Source organism: Gadus chalcogrammus, chromosome 21 (genome assembly GCF_026213295.1).
Source record: "Gadus chalcogrammus isolate NIFS_2021 chromosome 21, NIFS_Gcha_1.0, whole genome shotgun sequence".
Classification (NCBI taxonomy): domain Eukaryota; kingdom Metazoa; phylum Chordata; class Actinopteri; order Gadiformes; family Gadidae; genus Gadus; species Gadus chalcogrammus.
In genome coordinates, this window is record NC_079432.1 from 17,449,993 (window position 1) to 17,470,754 (window position 20,762).

The window sequence follows — 20,762 nt, forward strand, 5'->3', positions numbered from 1 at the left end:
GATTTGTACAGGGGATCCTTAGTTTTAATCCCGATTAGAGCATTATGAACAAGCTGAACATGACATTCGGCCATTGCTCCGCAGCTCACCTGAAAGCTGAGGCACAGTATTGCTTTAAGTGGAACATCTTTCCTTCATAATTATATTTTGCTCGGACCCTGTTAATCACCGCGTGCGGTTATATTTGTTTTTGTTATTGTGAGCCATAAGAACAAGAGAATAAGTGAATATATACATAGATATTTTTATTTTCTCCAAGTTACGATATTTCCTTCCAATCCTCATTTTATTTTTACCGAATTAATGCAAAATCAACAGCAACCTCTCATCGCCAAACACACACTAGTTACATTGACCACTGAAATTCTAATGAGGAAGAATTCACACTGCGCTCACTGTAGGAACATGGGTGTTTCAGAATATCCTAGTCAGACCATCAACATATCCAAGTTTGCATTGTGCATTAAATATCTTGGCTGGGCAATTTTCCGAATATGGCAGAGGCCTGATGTTGTTCAGAAAACTCGAATTGACTGTTGAGACTGTTGACTTGCCAGACTGTTTTGTAGTGAGAAACAGGATGTTCTGCCAAGCCTTGTTGAGGACTTGGGTCATGCACAATGAGTGCAGGCTAGAGTGCGGGCAGGTAGCCGGGTAGGTAGGTAGACAGACAGGTAAGCCATCGAATCATTTTATTAGGGTTGAATTAAATAATTAGTCTGGCTTACTACAGGCCTTCAACAACCACAGATACCGTCTTTTTTTTTTGCTGTAATCTTGATTTGATATATTGATTGCTGTCAGGATTTAAAGAGAATTCAACAATTATGCATATTTTGGTTTTGAAAAGAAATTGCCTATACCAGCTTTAATTGTTCTGTTTCCGTCTATCCGGCTTTTGACCCTTTGTGACAGGAACGTCTCTTCAGAACCAGTTCAGTAATTGCCAATCTCTCCACAACCTGGTACAGTACTGTGACCGAGTGTCTCTACCGGTGTCTATCATGTGACCTTGTGGCATCAGCATGGTCACACGGGGCTATCTTCAGAAGACTTGAGGTGCTAGGTACTGTAGCCCCCACTTCCTCGGGAGGCAGCGTCCGCTGCTGGGTCACCCACACCTCCTCCTCCACCCTCCTCTGATGATGCATCACGTGAGTGCCATGGCGGAGGACAGGAATAAGATGCCTGCGAGGATGTATTATGAAGCCGGTTCACAGGGGCGCACTCACATACGCCAACACACTAAGAGAGTAAATAGGCTGCATCGAGACAGTAATTAACCATCTGCCTGGTCTCGCATGCGGAGCTCTTAGTGGGAGTATACGGGGGTTGGAGGCGTAGCAACGCCACCTCTGAACACCTCTGGTCTCGATATAATACACAGAGCAGTTATGAGCTGCAAAGTAATAAAATAGGAAGACATGAAGCAGATAGAGAAAGTGACAAACGGGTTTTAGACTAAATCCGTTCCGGTACCTTAAAGAGATACTTCACCGGTGGGAATATGAAGGTTTTATGAATTATATAATTCAATGTATTATGAATGTGAAGAAAAAATTGAAATCGGTTCATCCTAGCCTGAAAAAAGGCAGAAAGAGTGTTTTCATGGTCTCTCTGGCTCAAAGTAAGGAAACCTCCAAATACCACAGTGCATTGCGCTCGATGCCCCGCCCACCTGTCGGTCTCCCGTCCCCCTCATTCCCCCTCATTCCCCCTCAGTACGCAAGCTCCCGCCCCCTCTCATTCCTTATTGGTGGAAAAATTTGCCACCAAAAGTGTGTTGTAGTACCTCTGCCCTCTAGCGGGACAGACGGTTTTCTCCCGAAATGACGTCAAACGCGTCATTTGACGTCATTTCGGGAGAAAATTAGATGAGAAAAAAATGGGCCAAGGGTGATACTGGTTTAGACTGATATTTATTTATATATTATTTATATTTACAATCGCGATTTTATAATGATAGAACGCCGGTTCTAAATGGGTGAAGTATCCCTTTAAGCGAAAAAGCAACATAGGGAGGATTTATTTTTTGCTTTTCAAGTGTATGGTGTACCTGTTTCTGCCTACGTGCTTCTGGATTCATGTTTGAGGTGAATTGTGTTTGTGTGTGCACGTTGCATCTAGTGCGTGTGCATGTGTGTGTGTGGCGGTGTGTGTGCGTACATGTATGTGTGTAGGAGTCTTTCTCCTAAAATGGTCGAAGAGAAAGTCCAGGGCAGCAATCATTAATTATAAATTTCTGTTGGACCTATTCACTCTCCCTGGTATCTCCAGCCCTCTCCAACACAGATCCAGGTCTACTCTTCTCTTCTCTATGCTTTAAGTTATGTATCTAAAACATGCTGTATATAAAATAGGAAAGAGGTTATACCCTGGGTAATAAAAAACTGCAATAAATCTGATATGCTCATCATCGGCTCAAACTCTTCCCCACACCCCACCCCCCCCCCCCCCCCTTCCCCCCCATCGATGTCTCCCTCGTCACCCCCTCCACCCAGGTCCACATCCTTGGAATCGTCTTTGACCCCACTCTCTCGTTTCTACCTCACGTCGGCTAGGTCGCAAAAAATGCCTTCTTCCACCTCAGGAGCGTTGCCCGCCTCTAGCCCTCCCTGTCCTCTGCCGCTCCTCAAACCCTCATCCATGCCCTCATAACCTCCAGACTCGACTACTGCAACCACATCCTCTATGGCTCACCGAACAAAATCTTCAATAAACTGCGCTGCCCGCATCCTCCAACCTCAAGCCGCCAAATATTAATCACCATCATAAATAATCTGGCCCCGCCCTACATCTCTGACCTCCTCCTCCACCACACGTCTACCTGTTGCCTCAGGTCCGTGGATTCAAACACACTCAGAACCCACAGGACTCAGCTTCAGACCTGGGCTTTCTCTGTGGCCGCACCCTCCCTCTTGAACTCCCTCCACAACCACATCAGACAGGCTAACACCCTCCCATCATTTAAACAGGCTCTCAAAACCTTTCACCACATAACTTATTTCCCTTCCCTCCCCTTCCTCTTTTGTTATCTACTTATTTATATTCATTCTTATTCAATGAATTTCTATTTGTGTTCGCTCTGTAAAGCGTTGTTGAGTACCTAGAAAAGCGATATATAAATCAAATGTATTTTTATTATTTGTTACGCCATGTGTTTATTGTCACTCACGTTGTTTCTTTACATTGTATCTTGTTTCTTCTCTCATCGAATGGGGGTTCATATATGTGAAAGGATTACATAAAATGTATATTTCAAGCACCACAACGGTTTGTTACTCCTTCAACAGGCCAGGTTAAACAGAACATAAGGCTCACCTCAGTTCTCCAGATTGTTGAAATTAAACATCTGTGATTTACTGGTTAGGCAGCTTTAGTCATATTGCCCTTCTTTCAAAGGGCAACCTCAAAACCTTTCTTTGTTTGTCTTCCTTATTCATGTAAGAACAGAAATATCCCGTCTTCAGTTCGTTCGCTCTGCAGTAGTTTTCCATTCTGATGCAGGGAGAGGAGGTTCATTACGTTATCTTCTATTGTACTACTGCCCTCGGTTCTGTCCTTCTCCGTCTCGCTCTGCCTCAGTTTGGACTCATCTTCTTTTTTTTTGCATGTTGATTCTTTATGATAGAGTGAGATTGACAGGAAGGTATGGGAGAGAGAGAGAGGGGAGGAGTTGCAGCAAAGGACCACGGGCAGGAATCAAACCTGTGTAGAATGGTGGTGTATTTTAGTGTCTCTCTGTGTTCACATTTCTAGTCTAGGAACAGGCCAGTGCCTCTCACACTGATACAAGGTGTTATTTCCAACATTTTGCCATTCAGTATGTCTCAACAAGGATGAACCAACCTGGTCGTCTGGGACATAGCCAGGGCCATACCTTATCAAGGGTGAGACTGCTTCTGTTCTCCTGTTATTCACGTTTCTTTATTATAATACTCGGCCCAACCCTTTGGTTCGGTGAAAAGGGGGATAGACAGCCAAGGAACACGTCTCGAAACTGCTCCTCGACCGCATACACGATAGATTATTCAACCTAAGTCTATATCTCACTGTATTACATCTTGGGATAAACCGTCTATTCAACACTCTTATCCAACCTGTCAAGTTGCTTTGATCTCCACTTCAAGAATTACTACTATGTCGAAAAATACACAATGCAGAGTCTATAACAACAGTTTAGAAATAAGCTGAAATCTAACGCCCGGGAAGCTGCGGTCAGGACTGAGCCTTTAGTGGTACACCCTTTATCCAGTGAACCACCGGGGCGCTCCAACTCATCGTTTGGTCTTCAAGAATTTGCTGAATCAACGACGTGATGAAGTTCATCTCACAGATTCTTTGAAAGCGATATGTATGATTAAGTGAGTGTGAGTGTCATATCTGAAAAGCCGCAGGCTCCTGGAAAAATCCTCCGTGACCATGCACCCACCAAGCCTTCTCCCTCCCCCACGCTCACCCCCATTGCACTGGTTCCATCTGATCAGGCTGTCAGTGCCGCCCTCTCCCTCCCCCACGCTCACCCCCATTGCACTGGTTCCATCTGATCAGGCTGTCAGTGCCGCCCTCTCCCTCCCCCACGCTCACCCCCATTGCACTGGTTCCATCTGATCAGGCTGTCAGCGCCGCCCTCTCCCTCCCCCACGCTCACCCCCACCCGCTTTGCGCTCTTCCGCTTTATGCTCCATTTCTTTCATTTCACCTTCTCGCACCATCAATTACTTCAGCACCACCCTCTCCTTGCTCCTCAAAACACCCACAAGGGTCTGTTCTGCAGAGATTTCAAACCAATATCCTTAGTTTCAGCGTCAGTAAAAAGTCCGGGGTTATTTTTGTAAACACATTGCTGGGTTATTTATGCTGGGTCAAAATTCTGGGTTGTTTGGGGCACTGTGAACACACCACTGGGTTGTTTGTGCAGGGTAAGGGGCTAATTCGCATGGTGATTATCTTGTTGGGTTATTTTGAACCAGCTGTTAATTTTCCGGCTATTCCATCTTTCCGCGGTGGTTGTGGAACATTCTGGACATTGCTTTGTGGTCAGACCAGACCAACGGCAGGCAGCAGGATTTCATGGTAGGTTAAATGTGAATACTTATTTACTTATATTTTCAATGAGTTTTGGTAACAGCATGAACTTTACATCACTTCACAATTTAACTTTGAAATAAACGAACAGATTCATATTAAATCCAAGATTTAAATCAGCATTTATTGGCTGGCCTGCAAGACTGAACTGCTTTAACAACCCTTATTTTTTTATATTGTATTTAATGTTTAGCGTCTCCTGGTTTAATGTTTAAATTGTATTGAAGGACAATTCCCGTATGTTGGTTTCTGGTTTGTCTATGATGAAATAGAGTGGTTAACGCCGAAATTTTTAATATTAGTCCTGTCTCGGGTATTTGGCTAATTTCGAACCGGAAACGGAAAGGGGGGCTGGTTGTAGTCTTTTCGCTCAGTTTCTCCGTCTCAACAGTAGGGCTAGAACCGAGCGAAAAGACTACAACCAGCCCGCCTTTCCGGTTCTGGTTCCGGTCCGGTTTCTGTTTCAATGGATTTACAAAATGACAAATAAAACACGACAGAAACTGTATTTGCTATGACACTTGATTAGGAACATCCTCGAACACCACTAACCACTCGGTGAAAAAAAAACGTTCTGAAAACGAACGTTTAGGGTAGGTTTGTGAATGCCCATAGCCAACTGTTGTGAAGCAGGCAGGGGCGTTTCGAAATTAGCCAAATACCCCGAGACAGGACCAATATTCAAAATGTCGGTGTTAACCACTCTATTTCATCCTAGACAAACCAGAAAGGGGGCTCAATGTTCAAAATGCCGGAATTGTCCTTTAATGTCTCACTAACAGTTAGCTTGCTAGCTAGCTACCCATAAAGTTAGTATGCAACAGTTAGCTGGTGAGTAGCTACGGTTGACTCGCTAGCTAGCCGTAGCGCTAATAGCTGGGTGAACTCGCGGGCTACCTGTTATGGTCATGGACTTGCAACCTGTACGTTTTGCTTTACCAGTGTACAAATCATACAAACAACATTAACTGATTGATGTTTAATTAACAGGTGGGGACCAACATGGTGGAGTACATTCATCAATCTGAGAGGAGTCAGCCAAGTCCTCATATTCTGTGCCTCGGAGATGATTTTAAGACAAGTCAAGCATGTTTGAGGGAGGCTGTAAAATACTTTCAAAAATGCACACTTACAGTGGTCTAATTGTGTTTGTATGATTATGTGAAATTATTTTACATTATTATATTTTGTTTATATTTTATATTTGTATCTGTATACTAAATGTACGTATGAAAATATAACACACATGCAAAAATAACTAAATATAAATATTAGATATAGAGAGAGAGCAAGGCTATGAGATTAAAAACAACCCAGTTAATGGGTAGTATTTAACACAGCAATATAGTTAATTTGACTCCCACTAGATTGGGTCAAATTAACAACCCAGCATTCTGGGTTAAAAGATGTAACCCAGCACTTGGGTCAAATCAACCCAGCATGTGTTCTGTCCAATAGTGACCCAGTAGCTGGGTTAAGGTTGGGTTATTTTTTAACCCAGCAATTTTTACTGTGCACTGTGTACATGACACAATCTGCCATCTCTTATTAGGCCTGTTCGAATGATCCCAATCGACACTTAAAGAGGTGATATTATGCCACCAGGTGTGAGTGTGATTAGCCATTACAAGCCGTTTGAAAATCTGCCTTTTTTTCGGTATGCTGGTGGACTGATCTATGCAGTGTACATCTAGATGCTAGGTGGACACGCCCAGTCGTGAAAACAGGAAAATTACAATTTTCAACCAGCTTGTAATGGCTAATCACACACACCTGGTGGCATAATATCGCCCCTTTAACCAGCTTCATCATACTTAAACCCGTAACAGGGACAGCTGCTATCCCGGTATTAGAAGCCTTTAACTGCGTCAGTTCTACCTGTCTGGTTAAGCGACCGATTGAGCATGATGGTGATGATGATGAAGATTATGTCTTCATATATAAATATCACAAAAGAAACTGCTACAATGCGAAAAAAAATTAAAAAATTAAATATCACAAAAGAAAAGAATGCTACAATGCAAAAATCTGGAATTAGTAGGAATATGTCGCTGGACCATTTAAATGTACTACATGATGTCATTTCACGAGACCAGTACCTGAAATAAACATTCAAACAATATATTTGCTGTGGTTCATTTGTATTGAATCTCCCTTCTAATATTTGAGGGAGCAGACGGCTTAATCACTCTGCGTCTTCACCATCGACGGGGCAGAGAGCAGCAGGTCCACACATGTAGGGTTCTCCTACTGGCTCGTTTCAACGCTGGTCCCACTCTCGACCCTGTCTCCTCCAAACTGCAATTAGGTGTCTGAGCGTGGCTGTCTGCCAGGACCAGATGGGGCCAAGGGATAATGAAAGATGCACTCCGGTCGGCTGTTACAAAACTCATTAGCAGGGAGAAAATGAGACAAGGTTGCTCATTGCTTTAAAGAAGAAACTTTTAAGGGGGAGAGAGAGAGAGAGAGAGAGAGAGAGAGAGAGAGAGAGAGAGAGAGAGAGAGAGAGAGAGAGAGAGAGAGAGAGAGAGAGAGATTATAAAAGGCATATTTACATCGAAAACTTTGCATGCTATGCAATATGTTTCCAAAAAACTGCCTTCCAATATTGTCTCTCTTTTATCTTCCCAGTTAACATTAAACATGCAAACAAGGACTCAGATAAGAGTGATGGCTTTGGAAGAAATACCCACAACCAATCTAACCAGCCACAAACAATCATTTAATATAGGGAGACACATTTGGGGAAAGTACATCTCTGAGAAATTGCTTGCTACCAGCAATACTCCAGGGAGTTTACTGGTGTATACTTAGGACCCTGCGCTCTCTCTCATCGTACCAGATTATTGTAAAAATACCTGTTTAATAACACCACTTAACATGAGGACACTACTCCATTTAGAATGTAAAGTGATGGTTAGCAAGAGCCTCAAATTGTGGTATCAGTCATTTTTTACTTTTTTAACTTTAACCTTAAAAAGGTAGGTCTGTTCTAACACAAAAGTTATAACTAACTAACTTTTATGAAGTTAGAAATTTGGTAGGGTGTTTATCTTTTCGAGCCAATCAAAATGTCTGCATGCCTGCCTAAGGACACCTGCACACACAACCACACAGCAATCATAGCCTTCACCCTGCACACAGACGGCTAATGGCTCAGAGCGGACGCAGACAAAGACAACTCCCCGGTAATGAAAGCAGACATGACTCACACCAGGAGTGTTGCTTCCTGTAACCCCAATGACCAGCGAGGCAATCAGGGAAGTGATGAGAGATGGGCAGGGGGGGGGGGAATGTTTTGCAAGTGTACTGTTCAAAAGAGCTAGCTCAAAGTTCATTTCACCCACTTTAAAATGAACTAGTTCACGTTCATATTTCACAATTTTGAATTTTTAACTAAGTTTACAGTCCCAGAAAATGAACTGTTCCCGTAAATCTCTTCATCTTATATTCTATTGTATTATTTTTCTGTAGAACCTCTTCCTACCCATCCACCCCCAGCCCCCATATCATTGCCACTGCCCAACGCTCAGAACTCTCCTCCACCGCTCAGCTTTGGGCTCATGAGCATGGTTAAGATGGTTAAGATGGTTAAGATGGTTAAGATGGTTAAGGGTGTTTCCCCCTGTTTTCTCTTTGCGCCTGATGTAATCTCAGGCTCTCACTAAAACATCAACAGTGAGAATTCCCCCAGTTGCAGTGGTTGCTTGTGGGAGTTGGAAAACTCAAAGTAGAAGGAGGTTGGGTGTGGGGGCTGGGGGGGATTAATCTGTGTCGGTAAAGCTCAGATCTCCTCACGGAGTGGCCGCAAGCTTCACACTCCGACACGCATGCTCATATTCAGCTACTAGCGCAATCACAGATGAACACATACCAATGCACAAACAAACACACAGGGCTGTTCCACGGAGAAGATCAGAACAATGTCTACCCTATGGTTAGATATTTTGCCGTGCTTTGCATTCCTGACTCTAGACGCATAAAGAGTAGGCAAAGGAAGGGAAACCCCTAGCGAAAAGGAGAACAAAAATGAATAATGAATAGGGTTTCGGCTGCTTGTCTCCCGCTGCACACTAGTTCAAAGCCTGTGAGGCCATAAGAGGCAAAGCAGACACACGCCCCTCCCGCTAAGATTTCTCAGTTGGATGGCTCTGCAGAGTTGAGCTGTGCTCTACTAGCTTCTACTCTGCTGCACTAGGCTCTACTGGTCTGGTCTATGCTGCACTAGGCTCTACTGGTCTGGTCTCTGCTGCACTAGGCTCTACTGGTCTCTACTGTGCTGCACTAGGCTCTACTGGTCTCTACTGTGCTGCACTAGGCTCTACTGGTCTCTACTTTGCTGCACTAGGCTCTACTGGTCTCTACTGTGCTGCACTAGGCTTTACTGGTCTCCACTGTGCTGCACTAGGCTCTACTGGTCTCTACTGTGCTGCACTAGGCTCTACTGGTCTCTACTCTGCTGCACTAGGCTCGACTGGCCGATACTCTGCTGGCCTGTGCTGAGCTGCACTGTGCTGGGCTAACTGAGGCATAAAAACCATGTCAGGAGCGATGAAGATGTTAGAGGATGGTAGAGGCTGTGATGGGGAAAGGCTTAAGTTGGCTGTGGATGGGGGTTGCTCACATGTGCAGGCAAGCACCGATACACAAACACACACAGAAACGCACACACATGCACACACACACGCGCACACACACACGCTCGCGCACACACACACACACACAGACAAACGCACACAAATACACACACATACACACGCACGCACACAGATAATTGATCGGTGCCCCTGGGGTCCGATTGTACAGTGGAGGTCCTAGCCGTGCTCAGGGCGTGGGGCTGGCCGGTGTGCTGTGTTGATGCTAACTGAAGTTAATGACCTTCCCGGCACCCGGCGTGCACAGGGCCGGTCTCAGGCCAGCCAACCGCCGAGAGGCCTGTCCAATGGGATCAGTTCGGCTTCCAAACACCGAGATTCATACCAGCAACACTGGAAACAAGCACGCGCCGACTATGGCATCATCTTTTATATCATTTGCATTTTGCTCCAAGGTCTCCGAGACGTTTTCAGAGATATCAAAAGGAGCAGAAGCTAGCAGGCGTCTGCTCGCTCTGCTGACTGAACATTCATCGTTCTGCCGCTCCTGATTTCTTTCCTTTCTTTGTTTGCTGGATATAATGTACAATAACGTTCAAATGTAGTGTGTGTGTGTGTGTGTGTGTGTGTGTGTGTGTGTGTGTGTGTGTGTGTGTGTGTGTGTGTGTGTGTGTGTGTGTGTGTGTGTGTGTGTTGTGTGTGTGTGTGTGTGTCTTACATTTGCAGTTAAAGCCAGATTACAAGTTCTTCCAACCAGACTCAATCTCTCTCTTTGGTACCCTAACAGATTTCCTCCTCATTGTCTGCACCACGACAACTCAACCATAGAATCACTGTCACATATTCTGAATGGCTGCCATGTATACAAGGGCATGTATTTCCAGACATGATAGAATTGTTGATTTACTGGTTAAGAACATGCTTTTATATACCCCACCTTCCTCCGTTAAAGTATATACCCATTCAAGGGTTTCATCTGACATGTTCACTCTGTGCAATAACGAAGTTGACTATTTTTCAAATGTGACAGCCAATACACCAGATGTTATTGTTGTTGATGAGGTAAGCAGAGAAGTCACCATCTTAGAAGTAAGCTGTACGTTTGACTATAGTCTGGAGGAGGCATTCCTTGCCAAGGTTACAAAATACCAACTTCTCAGAAATGAGATTGCACAACTGGGGTACACCTGCAAACTGCTTGTGTTTATATTTGGAAGCCTTGGCCATGTCCACAGACTCGTCATAAGGGGTTTGCAGATGGCTGGAATTCCGAAGCCAAAAGCTAAAGCACTTGCAAAATTCTGCTCCATATCTGTATTAATAGGCAGCCGCCACATATGGAGGAGACGCTGCTTCCTGTATCCATAGACTGAGATCAGACATGTCAAAGAGATTCTGGGCTTGATGAGTGCATCTACCAGTGTTTGTGTTCAGATTTGTTATTGTAAAATGTGAACATAAATAAATGACTAAAATGTGTGTGTGTGTGTGTGTGTGTGTTGTGTGTGTGTGTGTGTGTGTGTGTGTGTGTGTGTGTGTGTGTGTGTGTGTGTGTGTGTGCGTCCGTGCGTGTCTACGTGTGCACGCGCTGATGTGTGTCATGTCTTGATAAGATGCATCACAACTCTGGTTGGTTGGGCTCGTGGAAGAATTCTAGCCAAGAGTTAACCAGCCTTTCCCCGAGGACTGTATGTCTCCCACTTTCACCAACTCCCTCCACCTATCGCAACCGACTCGCCTCTTAATCCCAGTAGTACTTCACTCCTCTTTCTTTAATGTCCTCACCTGAGAGCAGGGATCTCTGGGGGACTGTAGCTCAAGCGTTTCCCGAGGTCTTACACAGAAGAAAGCCGCTGGAATCAGTAGCGCTACAACAAAGGCGTCAGCTACGTCGTCCTTTGAATTCTTTCCGACCGTCTTAATCCAGAAAAAAATAATGCTTTTTCATCAACCTCAAAGTGATGGATACACACCAACTACACACCCACACACACTACTTTCCATTTCAATGAACTCTGCAGAGTTTTTACAGAGTGGGGACTATTCTCTAAGAGGTAATAGAAAGTAAGGGTTGGTTTTGTTTTAATTTCCCTTAATTTCTCTCTCTCTCTCTCTTCTCTCTCTCTCTCTCTCTCTCTCTCTCTATCTCTCTCTCTCTCTCTCTCTCTCTCTCTCTCTCTCTCTCTCTCTCTCTCTCTCTCTCTCTAAACCAAAAGTGGCAGTGATGTGGTGTGTGTGTGTGTGTGTGTGTGTGTGTGTGTGTGTGGGTGTGTGTGTGTGTGTGTGTGTGTGTGTGTGTGTGTGTGTGTGTGTGTGTGTGTGTGTGTGTGTGTCTGTGGCGTGATTTAGGCTTCAGTCCCGCCACAGTGAACACTTAATGACTCGCATTGATGCAGGCCTACCTCTCCCAGCGTCCCGAGCCCTGGAGTGGCGTCCTCGGGGAGGAGGGCCAGGCTCATTAGGAGATGCCACAGGAGGTGTGAATGTGACTCGTTCACACTGTTTAGTCTTCGAGCAGACGTTATTAGCCACGGCTGCTCGCAGGGAGATCCGACACGTGTCAGCATAAGTAAGGTACCTGGGTGAAGGATGCCTACCATTGGCTGTGGACATGGGGACTCAAACCCCAGCGGTGTGGTAAGGGAAGAAAGGTGAGGGCAGGTCGGGGTGCCCTGAGACGGAGCGGGCCCTAGACGGGGCCCTCGACATTTAAATAAGTAACCATTTATCAGTGGGTCATGAAATAGGCGATTTTCCCTTAACATTTTTAATCAATGATTAAAATTGTAGATCAAAAATGTTTTGATCTACAATTGAGAGGAAAAGGGACCTACAGGGGGAGGAAGGGGGGTGGGGAGGGGGGTTGGGAAACCCATGGCACTGACCTCATTAAAGTGGGCCTCCTCGTCACAGTTGTCCACCACGCGGCTGTAGAAGGACAGCCCTGCGAGACACAGGAGAAGAGGTTAAGAAGAGTTTCAACAGACAGCAAGCAGGCCGTTACAGTTAATGGATGTGAAGCGGCTGTCTTGGACGGATGTGTGAGCGGCGAAGCGTTTAGCGCTGAGGGAGCCCCGGGATGCTGTTACACTCAACGCTCACTTCCCCGGTTTTCAAAAGTTCAAAATGCTCAAAACAGGCCCACTTTGTTTTAGAGCCGCTGTCTGCATCCGTTCAGGGTTGATAGCAGTGGCGTACATCAGGGTTTCCCCTGATAGTCCGCCATGGATGATTCATGGATGTGGTAGAAAAGATAAACAAGAAGTGATAAAGGACAGGGCAAAAGAGAGAGAGGGAGAGACAGAGAGATATATAGAGAGAGAAAGAGAGAGACAGAGGAAGAGAGAGACAGAGACAGAGGAAGAGAGAGAGAGAGAGAGAGAGAGAGAGAGAGAGAGAGAGAGAGAGAGAGAGAGAGAGAGAGAGAGAGAGAGAGAGAGAGAAATTAAGGGAAATTAAAACAAAACCAACACCTTACTTTCTATTACCTCTTAGAGAATAGTCCCCACTCTGTAAAAACTCTGCAGAGTTCATTGAAATGGAAAGTAGTGTGTATGGGAGAGAGAGAGAGAGAGAGAGAGAGAGAGAGAGAGAGAGAGAGAGAGAGAGAGAGAGAGAGAGAGAGAGAGAGAGAGAGAGAGAGAGGGAGAATATCCCAGGAAATAAGGACAATAAACATTCAAATAAATGAACAAAAGTGATGTTGCAATATGCATTCAATCCGAATAACGCCTGTGTTATCACACTGTCAATATTTCAATATATTGCACATTAAGTAGGGCACTAAGGGGTGTGTGTATGTGTGTGTGTGTGTGTGTGTGTGTGTGTGTGTGTGTTGTGTGTGTGTGTGTGGGTGTGTGTGTGTGTGTGTGTGTGTGTGTGTGTGTGTGTGTGTGTGTGTATGTGTGTGTGTGTGTGTGTGTGTGCGTGCGTGCGTCTGTGTGTGTGTGCGTGCGTGCGTGCGTGCGTGCGTGCGTGCGTGCGTGCGTGCGTGCGTGCGTGCGTGCGTGTGCGCGCGTGTGTGTGTGTGGTTTGCTTTTGTATGTCCAAGGCATTGTGTTGGTGCTGATGCCTTGCTCGGTTTATGTTGACAGCTGATCCTTAATGGTGCACATGCAAATAGACGAGCAAATAGAAACCGGCGTTGGTTTATCACATGGTCTGCCCACAGACGCATGCACACGTAAAGAAGGTCATAACAGCACCTGTCAGTGGGATAGTTGATGAAACAGGAAATGAATACATACTGCCTTGCGCGTCAGGGCTGCTGTTGTGCCCTTTGTTTTGTCTTTTACAGTTTGTTTGGTTTCCCTCCCCACACATACAGATTTAACGACGAGTGCTTTAAGCACAATGGTGTTCTTAGGTACTTTTTGTTGATATGTGGTTGAGTTTACTAGAATTTTTCATGGCTCAACCATGTTGGTAAAGTCCCCTTTGTAGTGACCCTGTATTGAATCCAGCCTTTTCTCCACGTAATTGCATCGCCGGGTTCAAGCCCAGGTTTTGGGACGGAAAGAGGAAGAGGCCCATTGAAAGGAAAAATTGTATTCCGATTTGCCTCTTCAATGAAATGAATTCCCCTCGATCCCATCCTCTCTCCTGTCAAGGTTGAACCCACAAGAACTCCTCTTTTACAAAGCAAAGAAATCCTAATCAGCTGCTTATTTCTAGCAGTAGTCTGTATAATGTGTTCTGTCGGGCTGTGCCCACACAGAGACTTTGGCATCCCGCTTGTGTTCATTCGCCCTCGCAAAGACAGACGTTTACATAAGCATACGTCTCATTATGTAAGCCATGTGACAGGTCCCTTTCCCTTTGGCTATCCCCTGTACAGGTGACCGGCAGATGGAGAAATAAACTGTCTGGAGATGGTGGCCGCAGACATAACAAACACGGAAAAAATAAATAGGGAAAAAATAATAATGATGAGTGAGTGGAGTGGTAGACATATTGCCCTGTGAGAAATCCCCATTAAGCTGTAGAAGAGAAGAGGGGTGGGCCAGGGCTGCTCTCTAAATCCCCTTCATTTCAAAGGGATTTCAGGGGAGCGGGCAAAGGTTAAACCCTGAAAGGTGCCGTTTCAAACATCAATACAAGGTCTTCGTCCTGCGGCGCTGAGCACTTTGGCTTACATTTTTTATTTCAGTACTTCCTCTTTGACTAGTTTCCAAGGCGCAGAGAAGAGACTATATAACATGGTCTATATACAGCATCCGGTTTGATGAGGGCCACGAGGAATCCACAGATAAGTCCCAGAGCCATGACAGGCGATGACTTTAAGAGATAAGACAGATTGCCTGAAGACAAAGTTCTGAAGAAAGGCATAGGATTCAGGACATCAAGCAGAGAGCGACAAGGAAACAGGATGAAGACTATGAACAGAGAGACGAAGTGAGGCACACTCTGGATGTCTGAATTAATTAAATCTTCGAAAAAAAATTGAATTAGTTACGCTCACTGGATTATATATATATATATATATATATATACACACATGACACAATCTACTGTAAGTCCTCTGAGATATTGTTTTAAACTATTAGAATCAATGTCGGAAAAATTAACTTTTTGTTAATGTTTTCATAACACTGAAAGGAATGCTCTGATTAAAATCTTCTCGTGGGAAGGCAAAATCCAATTAAAATGCCTTAGCAGTGAGTTTGATTTACTGCAATCAGAAGCATTCACTAATAAAGACATGGCCTAACCTAGCCTTAACCAAACTACAATAATTTCCTTTGAACACTAAAGTTATGACCCAACAGATTCTTGAAGTTAGACTTTCCATGTTCCCTTCAAGTCCTACAGAAGTAATATTTTTGGATACAAATTGGACACGTTTTTTCATTTTCGTCTGAATATCTAAATCCGCAAATGGACGGACAGATGGACGGACCGCAGAAGCACACACACACACACACACACACACACACACACACACACACACACACACACACACACACACACACACACACACCACACACACACACACACACACACACACACACACACACACACACACACACACACACACACACACACACACACACACTCACAGGAATCCCTCTTAGTGCTAAGTGCAGAGGAAAGGCTTTGATGGTGGTCTCCAGAGCAGAGACCTGGCCGGCAAGACACTCTAAAAACAACCAGCTATCCTCTTATTTATTCATTTTCTAAAACATTCATTTTGCAGACTTCAGACTCCTTGTGACTAAATGTTTTATTGCTGGCTTTGTCTTCACTATGCTCGGCCTTCACTTATATAAACCATATAATAAATATGTATATACTAGTCTTCAAGTCAACGCTCTTGCCCTATAATACGGTGAGATTGTAGTATAGTATCCTCAGCACAGCTTATTTCCGTTAATTTATATTCGTATAATTCTATTTATTCAATTCACATTGAATAATTCATTGCTAAATTCCATTATTTATGGTGTTCTGGTTTCATGAATGAACAGAGTAGCTAACAGAAGAGCGCATTTCTAGGATGAAAATCCTAAAATATTCATTCACATGTGGACACAAGGATGACGAGGTCCATGTACAGCAAGACTCAAGAGCGCAAATAACAGCGTCGAGCAACATGCTTAGATGCCGTCATGTAGGGAGGGGAATCCGTTCGAGGACGTGATGGGGAGGGGGGGGGGAGTAGATTCTTGATTTAACAGTGTGTGACAAATCGAGAAATTGAGTTAGTCAGTCTGCCCGTAGCCCGTTGCTGCACCTCTCTGGTGTCAAACAATAGGGCTCTCCGAGGTGCTGAAATACTGCCCCTCCCCTCTTGCGTCCTATCGCTCTCTATTACGCACGCACGCACACACACACACACACACTCTCACACACACACACACACACACACACACACACACACACACACACACACACACACACACTCTCTCTCACACACACACACACACACACACACACACACACACACACACACACACACACACACACACACACACACACATACACACACGCGCGCGCGCGCATACAGGCACGCTCATGCACACAATCGAAGAGACAGATAAACGTATTGACATATTTCTCTTGTATATCGCTGGAGAAGCCCTGGTGCTCTGACATTATTCTGGTCTATTCAGTAAGAACCAGAGAGATGGCCTCCACGTTATGACCGAGGAAGGAGAACGCAAAAAATCAGTGCCGGGTTCTGCAGGGAAAAACAGAGCTACACATTTTTTTAAATCAATACATTTACACATTGCAGGCCATTTGCCAGGGGGTTTAATGGCTGGAAATACGGTAGCACATAACTTAACATCTTGTGCGGTATTGCAAAAAGAAAAGGTTAGTTAATTTATTATTCAGATAGCCTAGTTAAAACCCCACTCGCTCCTTGCATTGAAGAGCAGCCGTAGGAACGTCATAGCGAAGTGCGTTCACTGCTCATACCTGGAGGAGGAAGGGGGGCTTCTGAACTTTGTTTGCGCAGCAGTGAGCGCTGCGCATATTTCAAATAGTAAAGGAGAAGATAGCAACGATACATTACGAAGACACATTTTTGGAAAATCGTTGAAAAAGGAACATTCTTTACCTCGGAATGTAACTTTGGCGATGCGGTCCCCTTTGCCGCGAAGAAAGGAGACCTTCTTCAGATGAACCAATAAAGCCATTATTTAATCCGTGGCTGCTGATCAAATCGCTGTCTTTCTTCAAACTCTAAACTTGACTGTAGGATTGTCGTGGTGCTTGTCGGCGACTTCTATGTGAGCCTCCCGCTGCGCCCCGGTCCGGAGGAGCAGCCCTCGGTGTCCATGCTGGAGCTCTGCTGGAGTCTTCTCGTAAAGAAAGAAACGCTTCCAACCATTCATGAACTCAGTGCGTCCACGCATCCACTGCGTCTGCCGTGCGTTCACGAGGCTTCGTTGAGCGCATCAAGTCAGGGGGGGAGTGTTTGTGTGTGTGTGTGTGGGGGGGGGGGACTGTGATCCACGGGGGGCTGCCGAAGTGAGGGGGCGGGGGGCTGAGGGAGGATCATCAGGAGAAGTAAAGGACTTGACCATAAACATCGATTTTTATGTTTTCTAAAGAAAAGAATGCTGTCTGGTAAGCCGGTCCATTGACGCCAAGCATTTCTTTAATCTCAACCTATAAGCGAATATACAGTAGGCTATATATTAGAAGGCAAAATGTATATATATAAATTACACAAATATTATATATAGGCGTGTGTGTGTGTGTGTGTGTGTGTGTGTGTGTGTGTGTGTGTGTGTGTGTGTGTGTGTGTGTGTGTGTGTTGTGTGGCGTGTGCGTGTGCGTGTGCGTGTGCGTGTGTGTGTGTGTGTGTGTGTGGGTGTGTGTGTGTGTGTGTGTGTGGGTGTGTGTGTGCTGTGCATATATTTATTTTATACATTCAATGCTTATTACAAAGAGAATGTGGAGCTCCCGTTTGAATCGACGTAGAGCGGGACTCCATCACCAAGCAACTCTTTGTTGTTGTGTGAGCAGCGGATCAGAGGCAGCTCGTAGCTTGTCGTCCTAGTGTACAAGAAGGCTGATGACATGGTTCCCAAAGGAAACGGCACGGCGATCACAACGCAACCGACATCCCAACTACCCTGATGCCCGGGTGAGGCTCGGGAACATACGGGAGCAAGAGGCAGATCTAGGCCAGTACGATGCCGCCCTGCGTCTCCACCTCTCCAGCTCTCCACCTCTACATCTATCCACCTCTCCACCTCTCAACTCCACTTCTCCACCTCTCTCTCTCTCTCTCTCTCTCTCTCTCTCTCTCTCTCTCTCTCTCTCTCTCTCTCTCTCTCTCTCTCTCTCTCTCTCTCCCTCTCTCCCTCTCCTCCTCTCCACCTCTCTCTCCTCTCCTCACCACCTCTCCACCTCTCTCTCCTCCCTCCTCCTCTCCTCACCTCCTCACCACCTCTCCATCTCTCCACCTCTCCTCCTCTCCACCTCTCTTCTTCTCCACCTCTCTTCTCTTCTCCTATATTAATGTAGGCTGGATGGGGTATATTTAATAATGGACACAGTGATTTTGACGCAGCTGAGGCAACAAAGCAATCCATTATTTACCTGTTGTATTATTTATTTAATTATTATACGCTGGACACGTCCCGACTATAAAGTTAATGTTTGGGAATGCCTCCTCTCGACACCTTCAGTAATACCGCAGTAGGTCAAGAGAGTCCCGCGTGCAGCACCGTGCTCCCCTCGGTCGGCCCCAACGCGCTGAGGACTCCCCGGGAGGCTCTGAGCAATCCACGGGACGCGGTGAAGTCTCCCGGGGAGGCGGGGAGCGGTGGAAGCGGTGAGGCCTGGAAGCGGTGAGACCTCCCCCCCCGGGACGAGGTGAGAACTTCCCGGGACGCGGTGAGGACTCCCCGGGAACAGGTTCACAGCCCACATCAATGTTGACGTCGACCGCCAGATGGCGCTCAAGACCTTCGGTCAGGTTAGCTGTGTGTTAAAATACTGTCTATCATGAGGAAACCTTCGGGACCTGTTTAGTGAACCTTAGGGCAGGTCATTATATCTGTATCTTCGCAGCTGTCCCTGGAGCACCGGGCCCGGTGAGAGACCAGGTCCTGCATCCTGCCGGGGGAACCAAACCACATATCTTTGCGCAGGACCTCGAGAGGTAAGAGCCGATGTACAATAGAAAGAGGGTACAGGGTTATAGGGCTGGTTCAACTATTTTATTCAGTCCACCAACAGTGAAATATTTAAAAGCTTTATTTATTTTAATATTGATGACCCTTACCCTAACCCTGACCATACAGCTCGGGATAACCCAAATTTGATGATGCAATTTCCATCCCCAGGCTCTACTGAATTACCTGGCTTTGACAATCAGTTTCTGCAAACAAAATGGATAGGCTTATGGAAACATGGATGGATGGACCAAAAATTATTTGGCGGGTTGTGAAGTCAGTGCACCAGTTTTTAATGTTTTTTTAGATTGCCAAAAAATAACACAGCAAAGAGGAGCACATTTGCCACACACATTCAGGCCCTGACTCAAATGAACCACAGACCTTTGTACAGTAGGCCTCGAAGCAGAAGACTAACTATAGTTAATGTCGAAATGTGTCTCCGGGCATGTGTCCAATATAGTTGGAGAATACCGCTTTACTATAAGGATACATAATGAGCCATTCCTATACATAGGTTAATGCAGCATTACACAGTCTAAGCATTATTAATTAACCGTTAATTAATGGTCTTGCAATAATTTACGAATTGGGTTCCTGTTTAATGTTAATAGATAGGTAATTTCGGTAGGCCTACCCTTATTGTTTAGTGTTATTGAGACTCTCCCCTCACCAGTCTGGGTCTTACAGTGCTTTCTTGCTGGGTCAAGCTCAGCCTCCAACTCATTCAGAACTAGAACTGACGACCAGACCGAGAACACAACACCTATTTTAAAGTCACTGCATTGGTTGCTTATCATTTTACAATGGATTTTTAAAAGGATCATCCTAGATCCTCCTGCTGTTTAGATCGACCTGCTTGGTATGCCTCGTCATTTATTGCTTTAGTCTTTCAGTCTTATTCAATTTGTTCCCTTTTTTAAATCATTTTGCCATAGAACCTAATGAACAGCGGTTGATCTATGTTACCAAAAAATGTTATGTTCTTCCGGCATCAGAGCCGCCCTGGGTGACCGTGCGATCCGGGACGTCTTTTCCAGCGCAGCTGCGATCGAGGCAGAAGGGGGCGCTATTGTCCACTGCAATATAATGCAGCGGGCACAGTTGGGAAAGACTAGATATGACGAATCTATGCGACAATGTTATTGCCATGTCATCTTGGGCGTTGACACGCTTCATGTAAAGAGTAGTATTGATCAGAAGGTTTCAAGTATTGATTAGACAATCATGTGCTGAACGTTTATATATTCGTCATAGGCCTTACATTTTTAGCATGCAATATATGAGCCATCACAATGCTGAATAAGGCCTTAACTATTTGATGGAAAGCTAAATAAGGGCACAATTTATGAATAATAATAAAATATTAATTCATAGAGAACTAATAAATCATTTTGGGGTTAGCGTCAGCATCATTTGACGACAATAAGCCCAGCGAGGCCAC

At 45.1% G+C, this 20,762-nt stretch overlaps 1 protein-coding gene across 1 annotated transcript in view; it reads right to left on the reverse strand.

Annotated features, from left to right (window-relative positions):
* otofa (otoferlin a) overlaps positions 1 to 17,564 on the reverse strand; it is an 81,845-nt gene extending 64,281 nt beyond the window's left edge. Inside the window, exons 1-2 of the mRNA XM_056581652.1 lie at positions 17,248 to 17,564; positions 12,569 to 12,627 (exon numbers count right to left, since the gene is read on the reverse strand). Coding sequence (XP_056437627.1) covers positions 12,569 to 12,573 — 5 coding nt within the window. The 5' untranslated portion in view covers positions 12,574 to 12,627; positions 17,248 to 17,564. The remainder of the gene's footprint in view (positions 1 to 12,568; positions 12,628 to 17,247) is intronic.
* Between the last annotated feature and the right edge of the window lie 3,198 nt (positions 17,565 to 20,762).